Genomic DNA, 25,892 nt, shown 5'->3' with positions numbered 1-25,892 from the left:
GGTCAGGGAACTAGGATCCCATAAGCCACACCGCGTGGGAAAAAAAAAAAAAAAGAAGAAGAAACCAAGACGACCCCCAGAGAGACAGTGCAGCAGACACTACAAGCCCCTTAGTCATTGCCTCACTCTACTTTATAAGCAGCATGCGAAATGCCCTCATTTCCCAGCCTCCCTTGCAGCTAGACCTGGCTGTGTTGTTCAGTTCTGCCAGTGACATGCAGGTGAAGGCCCTGGGCAGGGCTTCCCTTCTGGAATTAAAGGCAAGGCTTTGCTAGGAGAAAGTTTTTCTCTTTGTCCCTTTGCCTTGTCTCCTTTTCCTCTCCTGGAGCTCGGACTTGGAGCTGGAACAGCCATGTTGGGGATCACCAGGTAACAAGCAAGAGACCAAAGCCAACCTCAAAGGACAGTGGAGTGGAACGACATGAAAAGCCTGGGTGGGAGCCTAATGGCATCACTGTCCTCTGCACTGTACCTCAACTGCCTACCTCTGTACATCCTGTTGTATAAATAAATCAATCCTCTCAGTTTCAGCCACTGTAGTCAGATGTACCTGTTTGTGCTGTGGAGCCAACCACTCAAAAGTTAGTGACTTGACGACGACCCAAAACCTATGGGATGCAGCAAAAGCAGTTCTAAGAGGGAAGTTTATAGCAATACAATCCCACCTTAAGAAACAGGAAACATCTCGAATAAACAACCTAACCTTGCACCTAAAGCAATTAGAGAAAGAAGAACAAAAACATCCCAAAGTTAGCAGAAGGAAAGAAATCATAAAAATCAGATCAGAAATAAATGAAAAAGAAATGAAGGAAACGATAGCAAAGATCAATAAAACTAAAAGCTGGTTCTTTGAGAAGATAAACAAAATTGATAAACCATTAGCCAGACTCATCAAGAAAAGAAGGGAGAAGACTCAAATCAATAGAATTAGAAATGAAAAAGGAGAAGTAACAACTGACACTGCAGAAATACAAAAGATCATGAGAGATTACTACAAGCAACTCTATGCCCATAAAATGGACAACCTGGAAGAGATGGACAAATTCTTAGAAATGCACAACCTGCCAAGACTGACTCAGGAAGAAATAGAAAATATGAATAGACCAATCACAAGCACTGAAATTGAAACTGTGATTAAAAATCTTCCATCAAACAAAAGCCCAGGACCAGATGGCTTCACAGGCGAATTCTATCAAACATTTAGAGAAGAGCTAACACCCATCCTTCTCAAACTCTTCCAAACAATATCAGAGGAAGGAACACTCCCAAACTCATTCTACGAGGCCACCATCACCTTGATACCAAAACCAGGCAAGGATGTCACAAAGAAAGAAAACTACAGGCCAATATCACTGATGAACATAGATGCAAAAATCCTCAACAAAATACTAGCAAACAGAATCCAACAGCACATTAAAAGGATCATACACCATGATCAAGTGGGGTTTATTCCAGGAATGCAAGGATTCTTCAATATACGCAAATCAATCAATGTGATACACCATATTAACAAGTTGAAGGAGAAAAACCATATGATCATCTCAATAGATGCAGAGAAAGCTTTCGACAAAATTCAACACCCATTTATGATAAAAACCCTGCAGAAAGTAGGCATAGAGGGAACTTTCCTCAACATCATAAAGGCCATATATGACAAACCCACAGCCAACATTGTCCTCAATGGTGAAAAACTGAAACCATTTCCACTAAGATCAGGAACAAGACAAGGCTGCCCACTCTCACCACTCTTATTCAACATAGTTTTGGAAGTTTTAGCCACAGCAATCAGAGAAGAAAAGGAAATAAAAGGAATCCAAATTGGAAAAGAAGAAGTAAAGCTGTCACTGTTTGCAGATGACATGATACTATACATAGAGAATCCTAAAGATGCTACCGAAAAACTACTAGAACTAATCAATGAATTTGGTAAAGTAGCAGGATACAAAATTAATGTACAGAAATCTCTGGCATTCCTGTACACTAATGATGAAAAATCTGAAAATGAAATCAGGAAAACACTCCCATTTACCATTGCAACAAAAAGAATAAAATATCTAGGAATAAACCTACCTAAGGAGACAAAAGACCTGTATGCAGAAAATTATAAGACACTGATGAAAGAAATTAAAGATGATACAAATAGATGGAGAGATATACCATGCTCCTGGATTGGAAGAATCAATATTGTGAAAATGACTCTACTACCCAAAGCAATCTACAGATTCAATGCAATCCCTATCAAACTACCACTGGCATTTTTCACAGAACTAGAACAAAAAATTTCAAAATTTGTTTGGAAAAACAAAAGACCCCGAATAGCCAAAGCAATCTTGAGAACGAAAAACGGAGCTGGAGGAATCAGGCTCCCTGACTTCAGACTATACTACAAAGCTACAGTAATTAAGACAGTCTGGTACTGGCATAAAAACAGAAAGATAGATCAGTGGATCAGGATAGAAAGCCCAGAGATAAACCCACGCACATATGGCCAACTTATCTTTGATAAAGGAGGCAGGAATGTACAGTGGAGAAAGGACAGCCTCTTCAATAAGTGGTGCTGGGAAAACTGGACAGGGACATGTAAAAGTTTGAGATTAGATCATTCCCTAACACCATACACAAAAATAAGCTCAAAATGGATTAAAGACTTAAATGTAAGGCCAGAAACTATCAAACTCTTAGAGGAAAACATAGGTAGAACACTCTATGACATAAATCACAGCAAGATCCTTTTGGACCCACCTCCTAGAGAAATGGAAATAAAAACAAAGATAAACAAATGGGACCTAATGAAACTTCAAAGCTTTTGCACAGCAAAGGAAACCATAAACAAGACCAAAAGACAACCCTCAGAATGGGAGAAAATATTTGCAAATGAAGCAACTGACAAAGGATTAATCTCCAAAATTTATAAACAGCTCATGCAGCTCAATAGCAAAAAAACAAACAACCCAATCCAAAAATGGGCAGAAGACTTAAATAGGCATTTCTCCAAAGAAGATATACAGACTGCCAACAAACACATGAAAGAATGCTCAACATCATTAATCATTAGAGAAATGCAAATCAAAACTACAATGAGATATCATCTCACACCAGTCAGAATGGCCATCATCAAGAAATCTAGAAACAATAAATGCTGGAGAGGGTGTGGAAAAAAGGGAACACTCTTACACTGCTGGTGGGAATGTGAATTGGTACAGCCACTATGGAGAACAGTATGGAGGTTCCTTAAAAAACTAAAAATAGAACTACCATATGACCCAGCAATCCCACTACTAGGCATATACCCTGAGAAAACCATAATTCCAAAAGAGACATGTACCAAAATGTTCATTGCAGCTCTATTCACAATAGCCCGGAGCTGGAAACAACCTAAGTGTCCATCATCGGACGAATGGATAAAGAAGATGTGGCACATATATACAATGGAATATTACTCAGCCATAAAAAGAAACGAAACTGAGCTATTTGTAATGAGGTGGATAGACCTAGAGTCTGTCATACAGAGTGAAGTAAGTCAGAAAGAGAAAGACAAATACCGTATGCTAACACATATATACGGAATTTAAAAAAAAAAAAAAGTCATGAAGGACCTAGGGGCAAAACGGGAATAAAGACACAGACCTACTTGAGAATGGACTTGAGGATATGGGGAAGGGGAAGGGTAAGCTGTGACAAAGTGAAAGAGAGGCATGGACATATATACACTACCAAACGTAAGGTAGATAGATAGTGGGAAGCAGCCACAGAGCACAGGGAGATCAGCTCGGTGCTTTGTGACCGCCTGGAGGGGTGGGATGGGGAGGGTGGGAGGGAGGGAGATGCATGAGGGAAGGGATGTGGGAACAGATGTATATGTATGACTGATTCACTTTGTTATAAAGCAGAAACTAATTAAAAAAATTAAAAAAAAAATAAAATAAAAAAAAATATAGTACTTTATATAAAAATCAACCTTAATTTCCACAAAAAAAAAAAAAAAAAAAAAAAAGTTAGTGACTTAAAATGGCAACTATTAGTTCTCATGATTCCAGGCGTCAAGCTGGCCCCTTGTACTGGTCTGGTTGGTTTGGCTGGGGCTAGTTTAGGGTGGCTTCGTACATGCCTGCCTGGTTATTGCCAGGCAAGCTGGGTTAGGACAGTGGTTCTCACCTGGGGGCATTTTGCCACCCAGGGGGCATTTGGCAATGTCTGGACACACTTTGGTTGTTAAACTGGGGTGGGGGTGATCCTATCATCTCGGGATAGAGTCCAGGGATGCTGCTAAACATCCTGCAGTGCACAGAACAGCTGCCCACAACCAAGACTTATTTGATCCAATATGTCAATAGTACCGAGAATGAGAAACCCTGGTCTAGAAAGGCCTCAGCTGGGACGTCTGATTCTGCCTGGTGTGGTCCCTCATCACCCAGCAGGCCAGACCAGGCCACGTGTGGTGGGTACAGGTTTCCAAGAGCAACAGGAGAGAGAAAGCCCCAAAGCACACTTTTCAAGTCTCTACCTGCCATGTGTTTGCCAACATCTCATCAGACAAAGCAAGCCACATGGCTAGAGTTCATTTGGGAGGGGCTCCAAATTTTTACCATCTACCCACATCCAGGTTTCTGTTATTTAAAGCTGAAGGCAGCGCGCGCCCAGAGCGTTAACGGGCGGGGGCGGGGGTGTGGAGTTGGGAGGTCAACTGGGCCTCCTGGTAGCCTCCCTGAGTTCAACCAATCCAGTGAGGAGAAGCCGTGGGCGGGGCGAGCTCCGCTGCCAGAGCGGCGTGAAAAATTTCCCAAGGCAGAGCGAAAACCTTTCCTGAGCGACTGAGCATGCCCAGTGGTGAAAGGTCCAGCCCAGCTTTCACCACATCCCAGACTCCAGAGGGACTTTTCTGAAACCCAGAGAATTGACCATGTCCTCAAACAGCTTAAAAATCTTCCAGGGCTCCCCCATGCCTCCTCAGGAAAAAAAGATCACACTTCAGTGGGTTTTTTATGCTTCATCCTCAACCAATTTCTTCAGCCACGTCTCCCACTACTTTTGCAAGAACTCTTTTGCTCCACAGATGTTGCAAACTTGCAGCTTCTCATACATACCATGTTCTCTGTGCACACAGGTTCACCTACCTGCGATTCTCTGCTCAGGCCCTCTCTACCAGGATATTGCATCTGTGCTTTCTAGGTCTCTGAAGACAGTCATGCTTCATCCCTCTGGCATAGCTCTTGTTTTTTTTTTTTTTGCATCTTTGTTGGAGTGTAGTTGCTTTACAAAGGTGTGTCGGTTTCTGCATTGTGGCAGGGTGAATCAGTTATGCATGTGCATGTGTTCCCATGTCTCTTCCCTCTTGCGTCTCCCTCCCTCCCGCCCTCCCTGTCCCACCCCTCTAGGTGGTCGCGGGGCGCCAAGCTGATCTCCCTGTGCTGTGCGGCTGCTTCCCACTAGCTATCTATTTTATGTTTGCTGGTGTATATGTGTCCATGGCATAGCTCTTCTTATTCTGTGTTGTGAATATACTCTATGTGCTCACATGTCTTATCTTCACTAGAATGTGAGCTACTTGAGGGCAGGGGTCTTGGCATATTTTATACCCGTATGGAACTCTAAGACCTACCAGGTTGCCTGGCACAGGAAAGATACTCAATAATTGCTTATTGAATAAATGAATGGATTATGAGCTCCATGAAGGAAAAAAAAAAAAAAAAGCTGAAGGCATTCCAACTGATGCAGAAAGTTGCCCTGATTCCTGATGACTTTCTGGTTCCTGGTTTCTTTCCTTGGAAAGGCCCATTCCAATGCCTGCCCTTGGGTTCCACTAGGACTTTCTGTATCACTCAAGATTCTCTGGTTGCAACCAACAGAAATCTCCTGTGGCTAACTTAAACAGAAAAGGAGTTTACTGAAAGGAAATGCGGAAGGTTAGAGAATCAACGGGCAAGCAAAGCGGAGGAGTCTGGACAGGCAGGAGCCATCTTTTCTTCCCCATAGATGTCCCCTTTTTTGCTTCAGCCGGTTTGAGTTTCTGTTATTTGCAACCAAAATGGCATTTACTAAGACGCTCTGCACAACCCCAACTGGTAGCTCTTTGAAGCTACCAGCGACCTTTCTTTCCCCTGACGTTGTACCAAGGGACAGCAAGGTACCTGCAGTCCCCGCACCAGAACTCCCAATCTTCTGATCCCCCAAGAAGCTAATCCAAACAACTTCCTTCCACCCTTGGCAATGGGGGCCCATTTGGATTCGTGACTTTGCAGATAAGGTGCCCTTCTCCAGCAACTTGGCAGAGCCAGCAGTGCCTGCTGTTGTGGAAACCGGGGTCATGAAGTGTCTACGGAAGAAAACAGCTTCCCCTGGATCCGTGTTGCAAAGTGTGTTCCTGGTAAGTGGAGTGGTTTCCAATTTTTTCGCGTCTTAGGAATGAAAGCAATACACTAACGATGAGAGGAAACCCAAAATCTGCTAATGCATTTATTTTTTTATTATTAGTATTATTTTTTAAATTTATGGCTGCTTTGGGTCTTCATTGCTGCGCCCGGGCTTTCTCTAGTTGTGGCGAGCAGGGGCTACTCTTTGTTGCGTTGCACGGGCTTCTCATTCCATGGCCTTCTCTTGTTGCGGAGCACAGGCTCTAGGCATGGAGGCTTCAGTAGTTGTGGCTCGCAGGCTCAAGAACGCAGGCTCAGTAGTTGTGGCGCACGGGCTTAGTTGCTCCGCGGCATGTGGGATCTTCCTGGACCAGGGCTCGAGCCTGTGTCCCCTGCATTGGCAGGCGGATTCTTAACCACTGCACCACCAGGGAAGCCCCTCATTTACTCTTAATGCTTCCCCCTGTTGAGGACAAACAGGAGAAAAAAGAAAGGGCAGGGCTTCCTTGGTGGCGCAGTGGTTGACAGTCCGCCTGCCAGTGCAGGGGACATGGGTTCGTGCTCCGGTCCGGGAGGATCCCACATGCCACCGAGCGGCTGGGCCCGCGAGCCATGGCTGCTGAGCCTGTGCGTCCAGAGCCTGTACTCCGCAGCGGTAGAGGCCGCAACAGTGAGAGACCCACGTACCGAAAAGAAAAGAAAAAAAAAAAGGGCAATAGCAAGGTTCCAAATGAGCTGAGAAATGACCTTCTAAAAGGGCTCTCAATCTGGCCTCTGGTAGATGTCTGTCGGGGTTTCTGCCCAGCCTAGACCTTCCTCAGGAGAGAAGACGTTTAGGGCTTACAGTGGGATGACTGGTGGCCCCAAAGATCTCAGGCTCTAATCCCTGGGACCTGAGAATGTTACCTTACAAGGTAAAGTTTTGCGGATATAAGGATTTTGAGTTGAGACTATCCTCGCCCTAAGTGCCATCTGTAAGTGTACTTATAAGTGAGAGACAGGAGGAGATTATATCCAAAGAAGAGGCGGAGGCAGTGACCACAGAGGCAGGACTAGAGTGCTGCACCTACAAGTCAAGGGATGCCAGCAGCTTCTGTGGTTAGAGTCTTTTGAACTCCTTGGCTTTTCAGCTCCTAGGCTGTTAGATTTGAATCCACAAATGCCCCAAGGAGAAAAGCTGCACCAAATGTCAAGCTTGCGTCTGTGTTTCCCTTCTCTCCAGAACTTGGCCCACATGTCTTGGTGTCTCTCTAACATTCAGATGCCAGCGAACAGATGTTTTCTTACTTTATCCAGGTTTTCTAAAATTTCTTTAGACTTCACCTGATCTTATGTTATTATTGAAGTACCATCTCAATTACCTCTAGGAAGAAAATTTACAATGTTTAGAGAAAATGGAACCCTGGTACAGTGTTGGTAGGAATGTAAACTGGCACAGCCACTGTGGAAAACAGTATGGAGGGTTCTCAGAAAACTAAAAATAGAACTACCATATGACCTCGAAACTCAACTCCTGGGTATAAATCCGAAAAAAACAAAAACACGTGTTTTCAAAAACATGTATTTGAAAAGATACATGCACCCCAATGTTCAGAGCGTCATTATTTACAATTACCCAGATATGGAAGCAACCTAAGTGTCATCAAGAGATGAATGGATAGGGGCTTCCCTGGTGGCGCAGTTGTTGAGAGTCCGCCTTCCGATGCAGGGGACACGGGTTTGTGCCCCCGGTCCAGGAAGATCCCACATGCCGCGGTGAGGCTGGGCCCGTGAGCCATGGCCGTTGAGCCTGTGCATCTGGAGCCTGTGCTCTGCAACGGGGGAGGCCACAACAGTGAGAGGCCCGCGTACCGCAAAAAAAAAAAAAAAAAAAATTTAAGAGAGATGAATGGATAAAGAAGATGTGGTACATATAACCAACGGAATACTACTCAGCCTTAAAAAATAACGAAATTTTGCCATTTGCAGCAACATGGGTGGACTTGGAGGGCAGTGTGGTAAGTGAAATAAGTCAAACAAAAACAAATACTGTAGGATATCACCTATATATGGAATGTAAAAAATACAACAAACTACCGAATATACCAAAAAAGAAGGAGAGTCACAGATATAGAGAACAAACTAATGGTTGCCAGTGCTGATGGGGAGGAGGGTACAATACAGGGTGGGGAGGTGAGAGATGTAAACTTCTGGGTGTACGATAGGCTAAAGGATGTATTGTACAACACAGGGAATATAGCCAATATTTTGTAATATTTTGTATTTTGTATTTTGTATTTTGTAAATTATTGTATTTCCCTAGATGGGAATCCTACATAGCGAGAAAAAAAAAAAAAAAAGAAAAAAGGGATGCCAGCAGCCACCAGAGCTGGAAGAGGCAAGGGATGGACTCCTCCCTAGAGCATCCAAGGGAGTTTGGTCCTTCTGAAAAACCTTGATTGCAGCCCAGCTGATGCTGATTTGGGGCTTCCAGCCCCCAGACCCATGAGAGAATATGTTTGTTGTTTTAGGCCACTAAGCTTGTGGGAATTCATCACTGTGTTTAGCAAACCAACACGGGGCTCAATCTTCAACTCATTAGAGACCAGCCCCCCACTTTGATCTGAACACTTCTGGACTCTTCCTATAGGGCAGGAGTGCTGTGGAAATTGCACAAAGGACTTTAGTTGTTTTGTATGTGTGGAAACAATCAAGTAGAAAATTATTCACGTTGTTCAGAGAATAGCTCATGGATGTTTAGTACGTAAAATATGGAGCATGGATGCACCTCCGTCTAAAAGGAAGGCAGGGAGAATGTTAGCTGGGAATGGTAGCAATAGGCTGGAGCCCTGAATAGTGCCTAGGAAGACAAGGAAGTTATCTGCAAGAGTAAATTAAAACCAAAGCAGGAGGTCACTTTCACCTCAAAATTCACGAAGGCATACTCGTCCTGCTTGTTCACTGGTTCAGACTTCTCAGAGCTCTCTCTCTTTTCACTACAGAAAAAGCTAAAAAGGTAAAAACCAGAAGAAAGACCCTGGCCCTTCCTTTCCTCTCCGCCGTGTTTTTGTTCTTAGACTAAATATAAGAGAGGCAGAGACAAGGGAGAAAAATCAAAAGCCACCCACCTCACCTGTTCTTGGGCCCTAACTGGCCCCAGGGCTTTGAAAGAGCAAAGAAAATTCCCCCAGCACTCCCCCCCCACCCAAAAGGAGGAATCTCAGCAGCCATATTGGTGCCATGTGACCTCTACCCTCTCAAGTCACAGCTGATAGGTATGTGTTCACCTGACCCAGGAGAACCAATCAGAAGCTGGGCTGGGCTAGGTTCATCTCTCCCAGGTCCTGGGCTGGGCAATGTGGTATCAGGGATTAAGGGGCCACAGGTGAGTGAAGCAGGGGACGTACCTCAGCACAGAGAGAAGGTGACTGCTGAAAGAGGCCGACATGAGGATGAGACCTCAGACATAGCTGTGTCCTGATGACTTTCTGGTCTTTGGTCCTGATGCCTTGGAAAGCCCAGCTGTACTTCTACCCCTGGGTTCCACAAGAAATGCTGTGTCCTCCCAATAAATTCCCCTTTTAAGGTCGGATCCTAAATGTAGTCCATGTCCTTGAAGGCGGGCCCTGCCTTTGCATTATATCAGGCCGTGCTGGGCCCACAGTGGATACTCCACCTGGTCTCAATTTTGATTTTCACTTTTCTCAGACCAGTTACAGTTCTGAAAAGGGGAGCCACAAGCAGATGATTGAGATAAAAGATCGTGTTGGAGCACAACTGTGACTGCAGTGCAGAGCGCTGCCTGGTGTGTGTGTGCAGCTAAGTCAGCTGCATCCACCCACAGATAAGTATGGAGCTCCACAGATATGTGCCAGGGTACTGTTCTGGGTTCTGGGGATAAAGCATGAAGCCCCGCTCTCCATGGGAAGGGTCCTTGCTTGAACAGTGTTTCCCAAAGTGGGTCCCGTGGCCTTGGGTGACCATAACCATGGTCATTTTGGACTGGCTACTTGCCCTGGATCTAATCAACTTGAAAGCCACCAGGGAGCCACGTGCACAGAGAAAGCTGGTCTGCAAGAGGAGACTCATGAAGCAGAGGTTCACGGAGAAAACAGTCCTTCATAGAAAGAGATAGTTCTGGGCTCTCCTTAGCCTGGCCTCACTCACTGTCCTATAGGATGCCCCAGGCTACTTTCAATAAAGTCCTATCTTATGCTTAAACGAGTTGCAGTGGGTTTCTGTTGCTTGATGCCAAATGTTCTGAGACGCCTTGGCTCTGGATGAACATGTGTGAGATGGGAAATCTAAACTAAACCCACAACTGTGGAGCAAAACTGAAAATGGGACACAGCCTTATCCCTGGAAATGGATGGATCAATCAAACCGCAGGCCATAAATGGGCAGTACACGAAGAGCCCTTCTGAGGATTACTGGTCTCAGTTGTTGCCTTAAGGGCCCTGGCCAGGCCCATTTAGCTCCTAGGACAAATTGTGCTGAGTATTTAAGTGTGGAGGTACAAAAGGACAGCCCCTGTTCTGTATGCAAGCACAGAGGGTGAGAGATGGGCTTTCAACTGGGGAGGACTTTGTTTTAATCCAAGCACTGCTGCTTCCTAGAAGGATGATCGTGAGCAAATAATTGGATCCCTCTGAGGCTTCCTCTCTACACCAGCAAAATGGAGTTTCCTAATTTGTGTGTGTGTGTGTGTGGTACTCAGGCCTCTCACTGTTGTGGTCTCTCCTGTTGTGGAGCACAGGCTCCAGATGCGCAGGTCCAGCAGCCATGGCTCATGGGCCCAGCCGCTCCGTGTCATGTGGGATCCTCCCGGACCGGGGCACGAACCCGTGTCCCCTGCATCGGCAGGCGGACTCCCAACCACTGCGCCACCAGTGAAGCCCCTGTATTTCCCCTTAATAACAACCACACTGGCGTTTAAGTGAGCCTGGCAAGGATTACAAATGCACACATAAAGATTACCAACTACCTTCCCCAGAGACGGACGAGGGAAGCTGAAGCTAAAACACCCCATGAGGGCTTCCCTGGTGGCGCAGTGGTTGAGAGTCCGCCTGCCAATGCAGGGGACACGGGTTCGTGCCCCGGTCCGGGAAGATCCCACGTGCCGCGGAGCGGCTGGGCCCGTGAGCCACGGTCGCTGAGCCTGCGCGTCCGGAGCCTGTGCTCCACAATGGGAGAGGCCACAACTATGAGAGGCCCACGTACCGCAAAAAAAACCCCACAAAACCCCCCGAAACAAAACAAAAAAAACACCCCATGGGTAGTCAGAGGAGAGGACCGTCAGAGCTCATCCCCCTGAGCCGTGTGCCAGGCATGATCTGAGCACTTGTACACATGTTAACTTATTAAAATACTTCTAACAATCCTATCAGGTTGGGACTACCATCACCCCGCGTACAGACTGAACAAAAGGAAACAGGATATGGTGTCCTCCTTGTGTTCACAAAGCCCGTTAACTGGCAGAGACAGGACTTGAAGGCCACAGTCCGGCTCCCGAGTCCATGCCATGCTTTACAGCCTCCAACTTCTCACGCTCAATCCTAGAGCCTCCTGGGAAGGAGGAACCAGGCAACTAAAGACTGGGTTTGAATCAGACACCACGTCTGACCAGCCGCGTAATCCCGAGCAGGGGCCCTCACCTGTCTGAGTCTCAACCTGGCTCCCTTGCAAAATGGACACATTAATGGGAACGTCAGCCTTCAGCAACGCTGTGACGAGTATCAGTGTAGCATGTGTGAACGGGCTTTGTAAACTCTGGAGTGTTCTGTGAGGTATAAACTACCCTCTATTCTCATTAGAGGGAATTCATTTCATAACCTGCTCCCGGCTCTTGAACTTTGCAGTGCATCCAGTCAGTGCTGGATGATCTGGAACCAACAGCTTGTCTATTTATGGCTGAAAACCCACAGGTCATAGAAAGACAGCAGCACCGGAGCCCCTGGGTGGCCACAAAGATAAGGTTCGTGTCTCGAGGACCGATGACATGGTGGTCACTGAAGGAACAGGCCCCTCCTGCCCCTTCCACTAGTTACAACTGAAAACCTTGGTTTCCCCAACACCCCGATCCAATATCAACCCGACTCTTTGCCCAATGTTGGAGAACTACCGGCGTGTCCTGCAGGCCTGGCTGGCCCCCTCTGACTGTGTGTTGCCTCCTTCCACAGATCAGTGCCCTACAGCAAGGCTACAACCAGGTGCTGTGCCAGACCCTGTCTGAGAGAAAATTAGAAATCACCTCCCTGAAGCACGAGGCCGAGAACTTAAGGAGGGAGGCCGCCATCACGTCAGGTGAGGCCCTTCTGCCTTCAGGCCCCAGAGCTTCTGCCCTCCCCCTGCAGACATCACCAGTCAACCAGCACACCTGTGCCCTTGACCTGGGTGCAGCCTTAGGGATCACCCGTGTCGGTGCATTAGAGTCCTCCCTCAGTGGAGGTTTCTTGCCACCCAGTTCCGAGGGCAGGGCCTGGTAAATATTTGAGAGAATGGTATCTCTTGGCTACAAGGTCTCCTGAACACTGGCCCCACCAGGGAAAACACAGGTCGCCTTGTGGCTTGGGTGGTTCCACAAAGCAGCCTGAGTGCAAACTAGAGCGTGGACAAAATGGGGTCACTCCTTTAAGGCACCCATGGTCTCACCCATTTCAGCCGAGTGCACTTGGGCCCAAGGGAAACCATTTTCTAATTTGATCAGAGGTGGTTCCCTGATAAAGGGCTTGGGTTGGGAGAGGGGCAGCCAACGCACAGCTGTGGCTGGGCTTTGATTCTCTGGATTCCTTCATTGCTTCAACATGTTTCTTGAGCTCCTTCTAGGAGTCAGGCCCCATTCCAGGATCCGGGGAGGGAGAGCCAAGCAAGACAGTCAGATTCCTGTACTCACAGATTTGGGAGGGGGTGACAGACAATAAAAGTAAACGGATGAATGAACAAGCCCACTTCAGAGAGCAGTGGTGCTGTGGAGAAAATAAACTGTGTGTCGTGGTGGCCAGCGCTTCAAGGGGGGAGGCCAAGGGGGACCAGCTTAGTGGGTGTGCAACCATGGAACTCAGGTGGGACTTGAACCCGTGGGCTGGGACTCGAACCCAGTCAGAACCCACTATCTTTTAATCGAGATCACTCATCTGGCCTCGGGACTTAATAAAGCTCAGGTTCTTTATGTCTCATCGCAGAAAGAATCCAGTGAGAGACAAAGTAAGAAGTGGATTTCTTTAGAGAGAAACACTCTCCACAGACAGAGTGTGGGCCATCTCAGAAGGCTAGAGACCCCCAAATATGGGGCAGTTAGTTTTTATGGGCTGGGTAATTATATAGGCTAATGAGTGGGAGGATTGGGACAACTCTAATATTTTGGGGAAGGGGCAGGGATTTCCAGGAATTGGGCCAACACCCACTTTTTATTTTTTATTTTTTTTCTGTACGCGGGCCTCTCGCTGTTGTGGCCTCTCCCGTTGCGGAGCACAGGCTCTGGACGCGCAATCTCAGCGGCCATGGCTCACGGGCCCAGCTGCTCCGCGGCATGTGGGATCTTCCCGGACCGGGGCACGAACCCGTGTCCCCTGCATCGGCAGGCGGACTCTCAACCACCGCGCCACCAGGGAAGCCCCACCACCCACTTTTTGACCTTTATGGTCAGCCTCGGAACAGTCCTGGTGCTGGTGCGTGTGTCATTTTGCTAATTTATTACAATGAGCCTGTAATGAAGCTCCAGTTCCCCAGGAAGTCGAATGTTACGCCCCCTTGGACCTAGCCGATTCTAACCAGTTTATGTTGTATCCTCCACGGCTATGTCCTTCTTTTAGAGAGGACCTGTTTCAGGTGGGGAAGGACAATCCAAGGGCAAGCGAGTCTGCATGGAGTGAACAGGGGATTGTGGGGCTGGGTAGGGTCGGGGGTCTGGGTTTTTATTGCAAGGGTGTTGGGAATCCAGTGGAGTTTTTTAAGCAGAAACTGACATGCCTAGAGACCTGAAGAGGATGGGACCACTCACAGACGAGGGGAGGGAGAGAAGCAGGTGACAGGGAGGAGGCAGTGAGCCTCGGAGGGGCACATCACTCTGAAAGCAGCCAGCGCGTAGCAGGAAACATGCCCACAGCTGTAGAAGGCAGGCATAGCTTTGAGTCGCACGTGAATCCCCATCTCTGTATGAATCTGTGCTTTTCTTCTGCCTCACTCTGCAACTTAATCACACCCAGCCCCACCCCCTGCTGCCCCCAGGTCTCTGCTTATGCTCCTCCCTCACTTGGGATGTCCTCAGATATTTTCTGAGCACCTCCCCCAGGCTAGGTGCTGTTCTGGGCACCAGCAATGGAAGGATGAACTCGCTGGTCCTCACCTTCCTCCCGTATGTTGGCCAGTGAAACCTAATCCAAGCATCGAGCCTGTCTCAGATCCCTCTTTCTCCAATCAGGGAGTCGGACAGACCTGGGTTGGGATAACGCTTGAGATGGGCTGGACCCACTCAAAGTGTGGCAAGCCCCAGAGGGATTTCCAAGTAACTGAACTGTGTCCTGGAGGCAAAGCTCATTTTTAAACTGAAATTCTGGAGCATTTTGTGCTTTATTTCATAGACATTCTTGATTGATACCTACCACTAAAACTGGGCCTGATGTTCTTTCAAGAAAAGAACCGTAGGAGATAACCCAATACCACTGCATTTATGCACCCTTCTTCCGACTTTTATTCAAAATGATACTACAATGCAAGAGGGAAGAGATATGGGGAGATATGTATATGCATAACTGATTCACTTGGTTATAAAGCAGAAACTAACACACCATTGTAAAGCAATTATACTCCAATAAATATGTTAAAAAAATGATGCTACAGTAATGGAGGAGTTATCTATTGCTGCATAACAAGTTACCCCAAAATGTAATGGATAAAACCCCAACCAATATTTATGATCTCACCCAGTATCTGTAGTTCAGGAATTTGAGCGGGGGGTGACTTAGTTCTCATGAGTTGCAGTCAAGATGTCGGCTGGGGCATAAGTCATGTCATCTAAAGCCTCGGGGGGAGCCGGAGGATCCCCCTTCAGAATGGCTGCTCATGTGGCTATTAGCTGGAGGCCTTAGTCCCTCAGCACACATGCTTCTCTCTAGGGCTGCTTGAGTGTCCTCACGACACAGCAGTTGGCTTCCCCCAGAGTGAGTGATTCGAGAGAGAGCAAAGAGGAGGCCACAGTGTATTTTATGACCCAGCCTGGGAGGAAACATTCCATCATTTCCACAGTATCATATTGGTTACCCATGGCAGCCCTATTCAGGGTGGGAGGGGCTACACAGGGCATGAATTCTAGGTGGTAGGGATCATTGGGGCCATTTTGGAAGCTGGCTGCCGAGAAAAATAATAGGCGCCCTGTAACAAACATAATTTAGCCACTTTGTGTTCTTGGGACATACCGCATCATTTGACCCTTACAATAACTCTGTGTGGGACAGACAGTGGGAGGTGAAATAGCTTGTCCAAGACCACCAAGCTAATAAGTGGTAGAGAGGGGTCCAAACTCAGAGGACTGTGAAACCAACCACCCCATCAATAGTGTCCAGCAGTGCCCTCTGCCACACGCCCGTCTCCTGGCCTCTGGAGAAGAATTCCTGGACCTTCCCTGTGCTGGGCCTTTGTTCCCCAGGCCCATGGTGTGGCCTCTCCTCCCAGCTTTGCCTGGCCTGTGCCCACAAGGGGCCCCCAAAGGCTTCTCCTCTCGCTGGTGCTGACTGCCCCTCATTCTCACTGAAGCCTCAAACCCTGTTCCGTGGACTTTGCTCTCATTCCCATTCCTGCTCTGGGACCCTTGGAAAAAGCCTCCCCAATTGTAGGCAGGCAGCGGTGGTGGCCAGGACTTGGAAGGTCTTTTCCAAACATTGGCTGACAGCCATGGTGTTGCCAATAATCCTTCCTGCCTCTTTGACCTCCATGAGTCTTTTGTTTTGGTTTGGTTTGGTTCTTTTACAGAGATGGTGTCATCTTTGCAAAGAAACGTGTTAGTAAAGGATGGTCAAGTTCAACAACTACAACAGGAGGTGAATCAACTGAAAAGTGAGAACAAAGAAAAGGATCACCAGCTCGAAGCCCTCAGCTCCAGCGTGAGTGTCGGGTCATCAGCAAATTGTATCTGCGAAAAGCAGACACAGTGGAGTCACATGACACACGGTGGTGAGATGAGGCCAGTGCCCAAGGACACAGGGAGGGTAGCTGCTGGGCAGGTGGCCAACTTCTCTAAAGCCTTTCAAAGAACAGTGTATGTGGCTCAGAAAAAGCATAATATATTTTCAAATCCAGCAAACATTTTCTAACCCCTATTATAAATGAGTTTGTTTAATCCCAGCAACAAACCCACCTATGAGCATATACTGCCAGTACAAAGTTTAACATTAAACAGAATACGATCTATCTGTGAGCAAGGATGACCACACGGCTGCATCATGGTCCCAGCACCACTGGTTCTCATAATTGTCTTCAAAGCAGAATATCTGAAGATCCAGATGCAAACACGCAGACTCTCATTTCTTCCTTAGACTTTAGTGTGTAGAATGTCTCTATGGAAGATGAACGTGGTAGGCAAGCAAAGAGCTTTTTCCATGTAACTGACTATTTGCAACTCTTGCCTTCAATGCTAACTTTAGAATCCTGCCTCTATAGGATAAGATTTCTCAGTATTTGTATGATGTGCCTGTTTCTGTGAGTCAAGGTAAAACCTCAAATCTTTCATCTCAGGTGGCAACTCAGAGATTCCCAGAGGCTACCCGATAGCTAGGTCTGCATGGGTGTGGGGTGAGCACAGATCTTGAGGTTCCAAGGAAAAGGCACAATAAGTAACACCTGGTACGTAGTACCATACCCAGTTTGGAGCTGGTGAAAGGCACTGCACGAGCTTTGGGATCAGACAGACCAGGGTCCAATCCCAGAGCTTTCTTTCACTGTAACTTATTTGGCCTCCATTTCCTCATCTGTGAAATGGGGATGACAAAATCGTTTTCTGAGAAGTGGGAGGCTGGTTTTAGTTGTGCTCTTCTGCCTCTGCGCTGGGTCGGCTGCCTGGCCAAGCCCTCTGCATTCGTTTCTCCCAAGCAGAGTGTCTTCTCAGGCATGTGCTATAGCTGTTTAATGGGGTGTGTGTGTGTGTGTGTGTGTGTGTGTGTGTGTGTGTTGGGGACGGGAAGGGGATGCAGAGGTGGTGCTAAGTAGAAGGAATCTGCAAAGACAGCACCTGCTTGGCTCTTCTACCTCCTGAAGTGCATTTGGATGATTTATGTCCCCGTTTCCCCTTCCTTGTTGCCCTCGGAAAGAGGTCCCTTCTCCTCTAGACTGTGCTGGCCAGTAGCACAAGGGCTCGTCACCACCAAGGGTACTGCTCTTGTGAACATTTGAGATGCCTTTTTTTTTTAATGACATACATCATGTGTGTTAATTTTAGAAAAATAAGTAGATGACATTGAGAAGAAAAAATAAAAAGAGAGGAGAGGAAATGCTACCTTGAGAAATCAGTGTTAATATTTTCATGTATGTTCTTCCAGTCTTATTTCTATATATTGCCTAGAAATCAATCAATCAATCATTTTATAGTGAATTTATTCTATGCACCTTTTTAAAATTTTTAAATACTTACTATTTTCCCGTGCTAATAAATCAGCGCTCTTATCATTCGTCTTAAAAGCTACATACTTTCTCCTGGATGTACCCAGTGTTATAAAGTGGTCTGCTGTTCTAAACAACACTTGGGTTGTTTCCTCATTTTATTTTTATTCCACAGTTACTGAAAATTCTGTGAAGAGCATCCTTGAAACTACAGATTTACTTATTTCTCCAGTCATTGTCCTTAAGGTACATTCCTAAAGTGGGAATTGCTGGGTCAAAAGAAGGCACATCCATCCTTATGCACTTAATGCCTGTTGCCGAGACGCCCTCGGGCAAGACAGCTCCGTTTACACCTCCACACCAGTCGGGGCAGTTGTGTCTTTGAGATGCAACCTGCACAAAAGCCCTAAGATGGACCCCAGCTCTCTGGCTCGGCCCCCTGCACCCTCACCGGTCACAGCGTGAAAACATCCCAATTCCTGCACCCTAAGTACCCAGACTCTACAAAGCTGGATTTCGCCTGCAGTGAAGTTTGCTGGCTTTTGAAGAGGAATTTAGACGCTCTATTCCTCAGAACTCATGAGAGGGGTGAACTGGGAATGACTGCAGGATCCCGTGCTCCCATCACACAAATGGTCTCGCCTCTCAGAATTCAGAGGTGTGATTGGGTTATACAGCAGGAAACACTCCTGGGCGTGAACACAGGTACTTGGGACCCCCAGCCAAGCCCCCGTGGCCTTGTCCATTTTATGCACAGTGCTCAGTGCTGAAAGAAGAGTTACAGAAGGAAGATGCCCAGAAGGAGAAGTGGGAAGCCCAAGAGAAAGAGTTAAAACTCTGCAAAACCGTGCGTTGAACCTCCTGACCCCTAGGTGTCCACTGAAAGCCTAGATTATGGCCTTGAGGGTTTTGGACGGGTTCCATGGCCCATTAGCTAGCACAAGCTCTGGGGCTTTCTGGGTGTTTGTCTGTTAATGTAGTCTCCTAATGCTTTGGTTTGCTGGCCTCAAAGAGATGGGTGAAAAGACCATGGAAAACACACTCTCCCCAGATTTTCTGGGCAGTTGGCTCAAGGCCCCTCATCAGGTTTCCCCTGGGGAAAGGGACGGGAGGTGGCCACCATATGCTGCTAGAAATTCACCGTGGTCCCTACCCCTGGACTTGTGATGCCCAGACTTTCATGATCCACTGTCACAAGTTTTATCACGGCCCTGAGCACTGTTATTAACACAACTCTTCTTGAAGTATTTTTGCTTAAATACATTCAATTTTACAACAATTCATAAAAACAAAATAAAAAACAAATGTATCACTGGCCTTGTATGGAAGGTGAACATAAAAATCGATACAGTGAAAAGATGACCACTCAATGTAAATGTTCACCCCCTGTACAGGCCCGAACCCTCGTGCTCATCACCAGGCATACGTTTTCCATCCGTTGGGAAGGACGGTGCCTGGGACGGGGGGAGGAGACGTGTGTTCTTCTCTCTGTCAGGAGCACACTTCTCTGCCTCAAATGAGAAAAAAGAAAAATGTCATTGTTCTTTTCTTCCAAACTGTGCCCATTGTGTCTTCCAAACAGCCCTTATTTAGATTGAACTCAAAAATATACCCCAAGGAAAGAGACTCTAATGAGTGGATAGGTATCTTGTACTGTTTAATCCAGGATCCATGCTGATGTTCAAAAGAAACTCAAATTTTCCCTCACCCAGCCCTTTCATTGCATCCGTTGAAAGAAAGTCTACTTTGCCTCAAAGATGTGGAATTGTCCCCCAAGGGAAGGAATGAAGCGAATCCCAGACTCGGTTTCTGCCTTAATGAACCAGATGAAATGAGTTGTGAAGTTGACTTCCCTGTTGTTGGAACTCTTTCAGCAAATCCATGACATGGAAAAAGAAATGAGGAAGCTCAGGGTGGAGCTGAAAAGGAGCAGTACCGAGCAGAGCCTGATCTCTATGACGCTGTGGGAAAAGAGCAAGGTATGGCAGGGACAGGTCGGCCTGGGAACCACTCTGGGGCAAGCACTCCACCTGCATCATCTCTGTTCATCCTCACAATGACCCCATGCGGTCTATACTGGTATTCACCCCACTTTACAGTCGGGAAAACTGAGGCTCACAGAGGTGAAGGAAGTTATCCAAGTTCACTTGCATAAAGTAGTTGTGGCAGAACTTGAATCCAGGTCTGCCTGACTCCAAAGCTCCTGTGTGTAACCACTACCCTAGACTGCCTTCAGATCTTAATTGTGAAATTATCTAAGAAAGAATTGATCCATTAAATCAAGTTTGCCAATGATGTTGTTCCAACTTAAATTCTCATATTGATTTTTTTGTCTTTTTGTTCCATCATTGAGAATGTTTTTAAAAATCTCAACATGTTTGTCATTTGTGTGTTTCTTCTTGTAATATGAACGATGTTTGCTTTATATATTTTGAGGCTGTGTTACTATGTGCATATGAATTTAGAATCCTAATACTTCCTGTAGAGCAAAACTTTAGATCATCATGAAATGTCCCTTTTCATCTCTACTAGTGTTTCTCCCTTAACGTCTCCTTTGTCATTTAGCTTCATCACTGGCTTTCTGTTGGTTAGAGTTTTCATACCATATCTTTTTCATATGTTCTCTGTCTATTTTTGTCTTAAGGTTTAGACATATGCCTTCAAATAGTGTATCATTTTTACAAAATCCAGTTTGACAATCTTTGACTTTTAGTCCATTTATATTATGTAATTACTCATGTACTGGGGTTTAAATCTACCTTCTTGCTCAATACTAGTTGTACCATCTGTGTTATGTTCCTTTCTCTCATTTCTTGCCTCCTTCTGAGTGGATGGTTTTCTCTTATTCCACTTTCCCCCTCTATTAGCTTGGAAATATTTCATTTTTTTACTATTCTCTTAGTAATAGTAAGACAATAGCATTCATCCTTGACTCACCAAAATCACACATTAATTAAGTTTTTCACTCTTCTACTATTCCCTTTGTAGTCATCCTGGAGACTACAATATGCATTCTTTTTTTTTTTTTTCTTTGCGGTACGCGGGCCTCTCACTGTTGTGGCCTCTCCCGTTGCGGAGCACAGGCTCTGGATGCACAGGCTCAGCGGCCATGGCTCACGGACAAAGCCGCTCCGCGGCATGTGGGATCCTCCCGGACCGGAACACGAATCCATGTCCCCTGCATCGGCAGGTGGAGTCTCAACCACTGCGCCACCAGGGAAGCCCTGCATTCTTAACTTACCAAGTGGCAATAGTAGATGATAATTATGCCCTTCTCCTTGACAGTGCAATGAGTTTCAAACACCTTAACTTCACTTACCCCCTCCAGATTTATAAGCCATTGCTGTCATTTTCTAAACTCCTCTTGATAGTTAAAACCCAACAAGACATGATTAGTGTTTTTCTATAGTCAGTATCATATCCACACATTACCCTTACTGTTGCTTGTCTTTTCTGCATCTCTGATCACCCACCTAGGTTCATTTTTCTTGTGTCTGAAGAATACCCTTTAATGTTTTCCCTCATTGTGGCTCTGCTGATGACAAATTCTCACATGTGCCTGTGTGTCTGCCTGGAGATGTATATTTAACCTTCACTCTTAAAACACATTTGACTGCGTATTGAATTTTACAATGGCAATTCTTTTCTTTCAGCACATTAGATATGTCACTATTGTCTTGTGGCTCCTATTATTTCTATTTAGAAGTCATCTATAAGCCTAACTGTTGTACCTTTGCATAATCTGTCTTTTTCTCCGGTTGCTTTTAAGATTGTCTTTTCCCTTGATTTCCAGCAGTTTTATTATGGTTTATCTAGGTGTGGATTCAGTTTTATTTACCTCATTCAGAGTTTGTAGGGGCTTCTTGAATCCCTGGCTTGGTGTTTTGACTTAGTTCAGGCACTTGGGCTCTGTACCACACAGGCAGTGGGGAGCTCCTAAGGCTTCTGAACAAGTGACTGATGCAATGACATTTGTGGACAGTAATCAGGGTGACAATGATAGTTACAATTTCTCACTTACTAGGCGTTCCCTTGAACATTTCATCTCTTCATCTTCACAACAGCGCTGTGATCTAGAAATCATCCTCTCCATTTTACAGATGAGAAAGTCAAGGCTACTAGTTACTAGTAAAGTAACTAGCCCAATGGCACAGTCGGTTTTGTCTGACTCCAGGTTCGTCTGACTTCAGTGACGCTGGCGTAGCAAACAGCCACATGGTACAGTTTACACTGAAATTAATGAAAATTAACTAAAATTTTTAGTTCAGTTCCTCCGTCACACCAGCCCCATTTCGAGTGCTTGATCCCCAGATGTGGCTGGTGGCTGCCGTATTAGACAACACAGCCTCGCTCAGAGTACCTGTACCGCTGCAGAAATTTCTGTTGGACAGAGCTGCCTTACAGCTGGGTAACTCTCACAGTCCCGTTAAGATTGCACTGGAAGAAACTAAACTCGAGGCGAGGAGGCCAGTTGTCACAGTCCAGCTTGCATGTGAGAGGGACTGGAGGACAAGCGTGAGATGACCGAGTGTGAGAGAGGGAGCAGGGCGGCCGCTGAAGGTGACTCTGAGGCTTGGGGACGGGAACGGGGGCTGTTCATGCAGAACACAGGCAGGGGCAGAGTCCAAGGCTGGACTTGGCTTTTGCAGCACATGAAACAGGCTGCTGACATAGAAGTCCGAGCATGTTTAGACCTGGGAGATAACTAAGGCCCAGAGAGCTTAGATGACTTTTCCAAGGTAACGGAGCTGGGTAGAGGCTCTTCCACTGGACCACACTACTCAGAAGAAAGCTCTTAAGGGCTTCTCTGGGTCTTTTATTACATCCCTGTGATCCCCCTCTTCAGATCCCTAAAAAAACAGCCTGTGAATTTGTTTCAGCACAAAAACTTTCCATTTATTTACGAGAGTTTGCCTCATTTCCTGTTAGTGCCAGGGCCCAGGGCTCAGCAGGTGCATCCAAGAATTGAGCAGCTGCGAGGCCTACACTGGCCAGCCAAGTGTAGCGTGGAGCACTCCCAAGCTTACCGTGCGTTGACTGTTACCCAAGCAAGGGGGGAAATGTAGGCAAGCTTCTCCACTTTAAATGCCTTCGTTTGCAGGCTGCAATTCTTAATAGACATTGCTTTAGCAAGCCTCCATAGAGGTTACCACCAGTGAGTGTGCTCAAAGTGGTAACGACAAACAGTTATGATAATAAACCCAATCATAACATTTCCAAGTACCCATCACGAGTTATTAGAACAAGACTGTACGGCGGACATTCCCGTCCACCTTTCCTAGGTTACAACAGTACTTAACACACTCACAGAGCCCTTAAGCACTATTCCAAACATTGAATCCGCACAATAACTCTATGCAGTGATACTAGTATCATCATCCCCATTTGACAGATGAGGTCACTGAGTCACGGAGCAGTGAAATAACTTTCCGAGTGTCGTACGGCTTGTTAGGGACCGAGCTGGGATGGGAGTGTGCGGTAGAACATAGTTGAGCCCCGGGTGCAGAGCTCATCCCTTTCCCTTAGGGGGCAACTCCCTGTGAGTTTGCCTCCACCCTGTGCATGCCTGTGACCCCGGCTGCTGGTCTGCAGCTGTCACTACCCCTTAGGGACTCCCCCACTGCCAATAGTACCCCCCAAGAAGAGTTTCCCCAGAGGGCATGATGACCACCTTAGCAGCAAGCCCTCGGTTTCATCATCCTTTCAGGTTGAAGAGAAGCTTCAGGAGGATTCCAGAAGGAAATTGCTTCAACTGCAAGAAATGAGGAACAGAGAAAACCTCATTAAAGCCAATTTGGAAAGGGCAGTAGGTCAGGTAGGCGTGCTGCAGAGCCCCTTCACGGGCCCGTGCTCTCCACGGAATCCCACACCAAGCGGCCAGCAGGGATGAAAGAGGAGGAAGACGGCCTGCCTTAGTTCACCCACTTATTTTCTATACGAAGAAGTGTCTAGGAAGAACTAGAGCTGAGATTCTATCTAGATCTAGAGTCTGAGCTCTTAACCACGATGCTCTACTACTTCGCTATTAGTTACTATGCTAAGCATCGTTTTTCTGTGTTTTGAAGAAAGTTTCGTGAACCTTTGTCCCGCCCCCAAAGGTAGTGGAAATGACTCCTGCGTTAGTCCTGTCCCCCATCAGCTGCAGTTCCCCTTCCCCTCATTTCAGATGAAGATCAACAGTTCTCAGGAAACTCAGCAGTATTTGCTGCAAGAAGAGTTACGGCAGCATCTGGCAGAGAAGGAGAAGCTGACCGAGGATAGGCTACAGCAAGAGGAGAAGCTGAAAGCCAGAGTCAAGCGGCTAATGGAAGAGAACTCGGTAAGGTGGTCCCCGTCCTTCTCTTTACTACTGGAAACTGATGAAATGGGCTTTCCTATGAGAAACAGAGGGCACGTACTTAGATGGAGGAATCTCAGCAACTCCTTGTTGGGAGCTAAATTAATTAAAGAGGGTGAATGATGTAGGAGGAATTAACATGAAGCTTGAATCCTAAAACTCAGAGATCAACTTGAAGATCAACTTGAAGAGGCAAGGTTATTGAAATGTCTAGAAATGGTACTTTGTTTATATACCGCAGCTGATTTTATTGATACAAATCCCAGTCGTTACTGCGGGTCCTGGTTTGTGTCTAAGTGTGTCCAAGACCAACCAATAGTATTTCAGTCTTTTGCTTTCTCTTCATGCATATCAGGGGAAACACATGGCCAAAACGGCTACTTACTTTTCCAGAAACCAGCCAATTAGAGGATAGTTTATAGTGGCGCCTCTCAACTCAAAGGTGTCCACGGATCATATGGGGATGTTGTTGAAATGCAGATTCTGACTCAGCAGGTCTTGGGTGGGGGGAGCCTGGGATTCTGCATTTCTGAACAGCTCCCAGCTGGTACCGATAGCACAGCTCTGCAGACTACATTTTCAGCCACAAAGTCTTAGAAGAAGGTTTACCACAAGTTGGCTGATAAGAACCACTTGGGGCTTCCCTAGTGGCGCAGTGGTTGAGAGTCCGCCTGCCGATGCAGGGGACACCGGTTCATGCCTCATTCCGGGAGGATCCCACATGCTGCGGAGCAGCTGGGCCTGTGAGCCATGGCCACTGAGCCTGCGTGTCCGGAGCCTGTGCTCCGCAACGGTAGAGGCCACAAGAGTGAGAGGCCCGAGTAACGCAAAAAAAAAAAAAAAAAAAAGGCCGCTCCAGGGACTTCCCTGGCGGTCCAGTTGTTAAGACTCTGTGCTTCCGCTGCAGGGGGCACGGTTTCGATCCCTGGTCAGGGAACTAATATCCCGCATGCCGCATGGTGCCGGCAAAAAAAAAAAAGCCCCTCCAGGAGCAAATCTGATGTGATTGTTCAGAGATGAGACCAGAATGAGAACAAGTGGAAACCCCAGCTTAGAAGAGCATTAGAAGAACAAGAGAAAGAAAACGTGGGGAGGGAACACAGGGGGGATCTCTTATTTACAGTGATGCTAAGTGGGTAGGAAAGTTGGAAATCTTCCTAGATGTGACTTTGTATTCAAAATGAAATTTTTAAATTCCTTCTCTGCTGAAGCCCTGTAATGATATTTTCCAAGGTACTAAGTAAGTGACAGGGTTTCTGCTAATCCATGATTTGTTCATGTTTCTTCAAATACAAGAGAGGGAGGTTGTGATCACTGATAAAGCTGCTGTCCTCACCATTCTGGCCACAGGAGCAGTCCTTCAGTGATCTAGGGGCCAAGTGCAAAGCGTCCCGACATGAGGAAGTCATTCAGTGTCAGAAAAAGGCTTTATCTGAGCTTCGTGCACGAATTAAAGAACTTGAGAAGGCCTGCTTGTCAAGTAAGTTTCCTCCTGCCTAGTCACCCCCTCTGTGCTGAGAACCGTGGACCCCAGACTTGAGGGTTCACTTTAGGGACTAACCAATTTGCCAGGACCACCATCTTCTATCCCCATCATTTCATAACTAAAAAAACAGAGTTATAAAAAAAGATGGGCA

The 25,892-nt window shown here is 46.5% G+C and overlaps 1 protein-coding gene across 1 annotated transcript in view; it reads left to right on the top strand.

Moving 5' to 3' along the window:
• Positions 1-25,892, top strand: part of LOC308610113 (forkhead-associated domain-containing protein 1-like) — a 129,042-nt gene that overhangs the window by 89,904 nt on the left and 13,246 nt on the right. Inside the window, exons 6-12 of the mRNA XM_081259365.1 lie at positions 12,509-12,632; positions 16,296-16,426; positions 18,676-18,765; positions 19,793-19,897; positions 23,626-23,733; positions 24,085-24,237; positions 25,606-25,735. Coding sequence (XP_081115491.1) covers positions 12,509-12,632; positions 16,296-16,426; positions 18,676-18,765; positions 19,793-19,897; positions 23,626-23,733; positions 24,085-24,237; positions 25,606-25,735 — 841 coding nt within the window. The remainder of the gene's footprint in view (positions 1-12,508; positions 12,633-16,295; positions 16,427-18,675; positions 18,766-19,792; positions 19,898-23,625; positions 23,734-24,084; positions 24,238-25,605; positions 25,736-25,892) is intronic.

This window comes from Mesoplodon bidens (assembly GCF_964165515.1).
Source record: "Mesoplodon bidens genome assembly, contig: HAP1_SCAFFOLD_378, whole genome shotgun sequence".
Lineage (NCBI taxonomy): Eukaryota > Metazoa > Chordata > Mammalia > Artiodactyla > Ziphiidae > Mesoplodon > Mesoplodon bidens.
The sequence above is the reverse complement of the archived record's forward strand: the minus strand, read 5'-3'. Positions and strand labels throughout refer to the sequence as shown.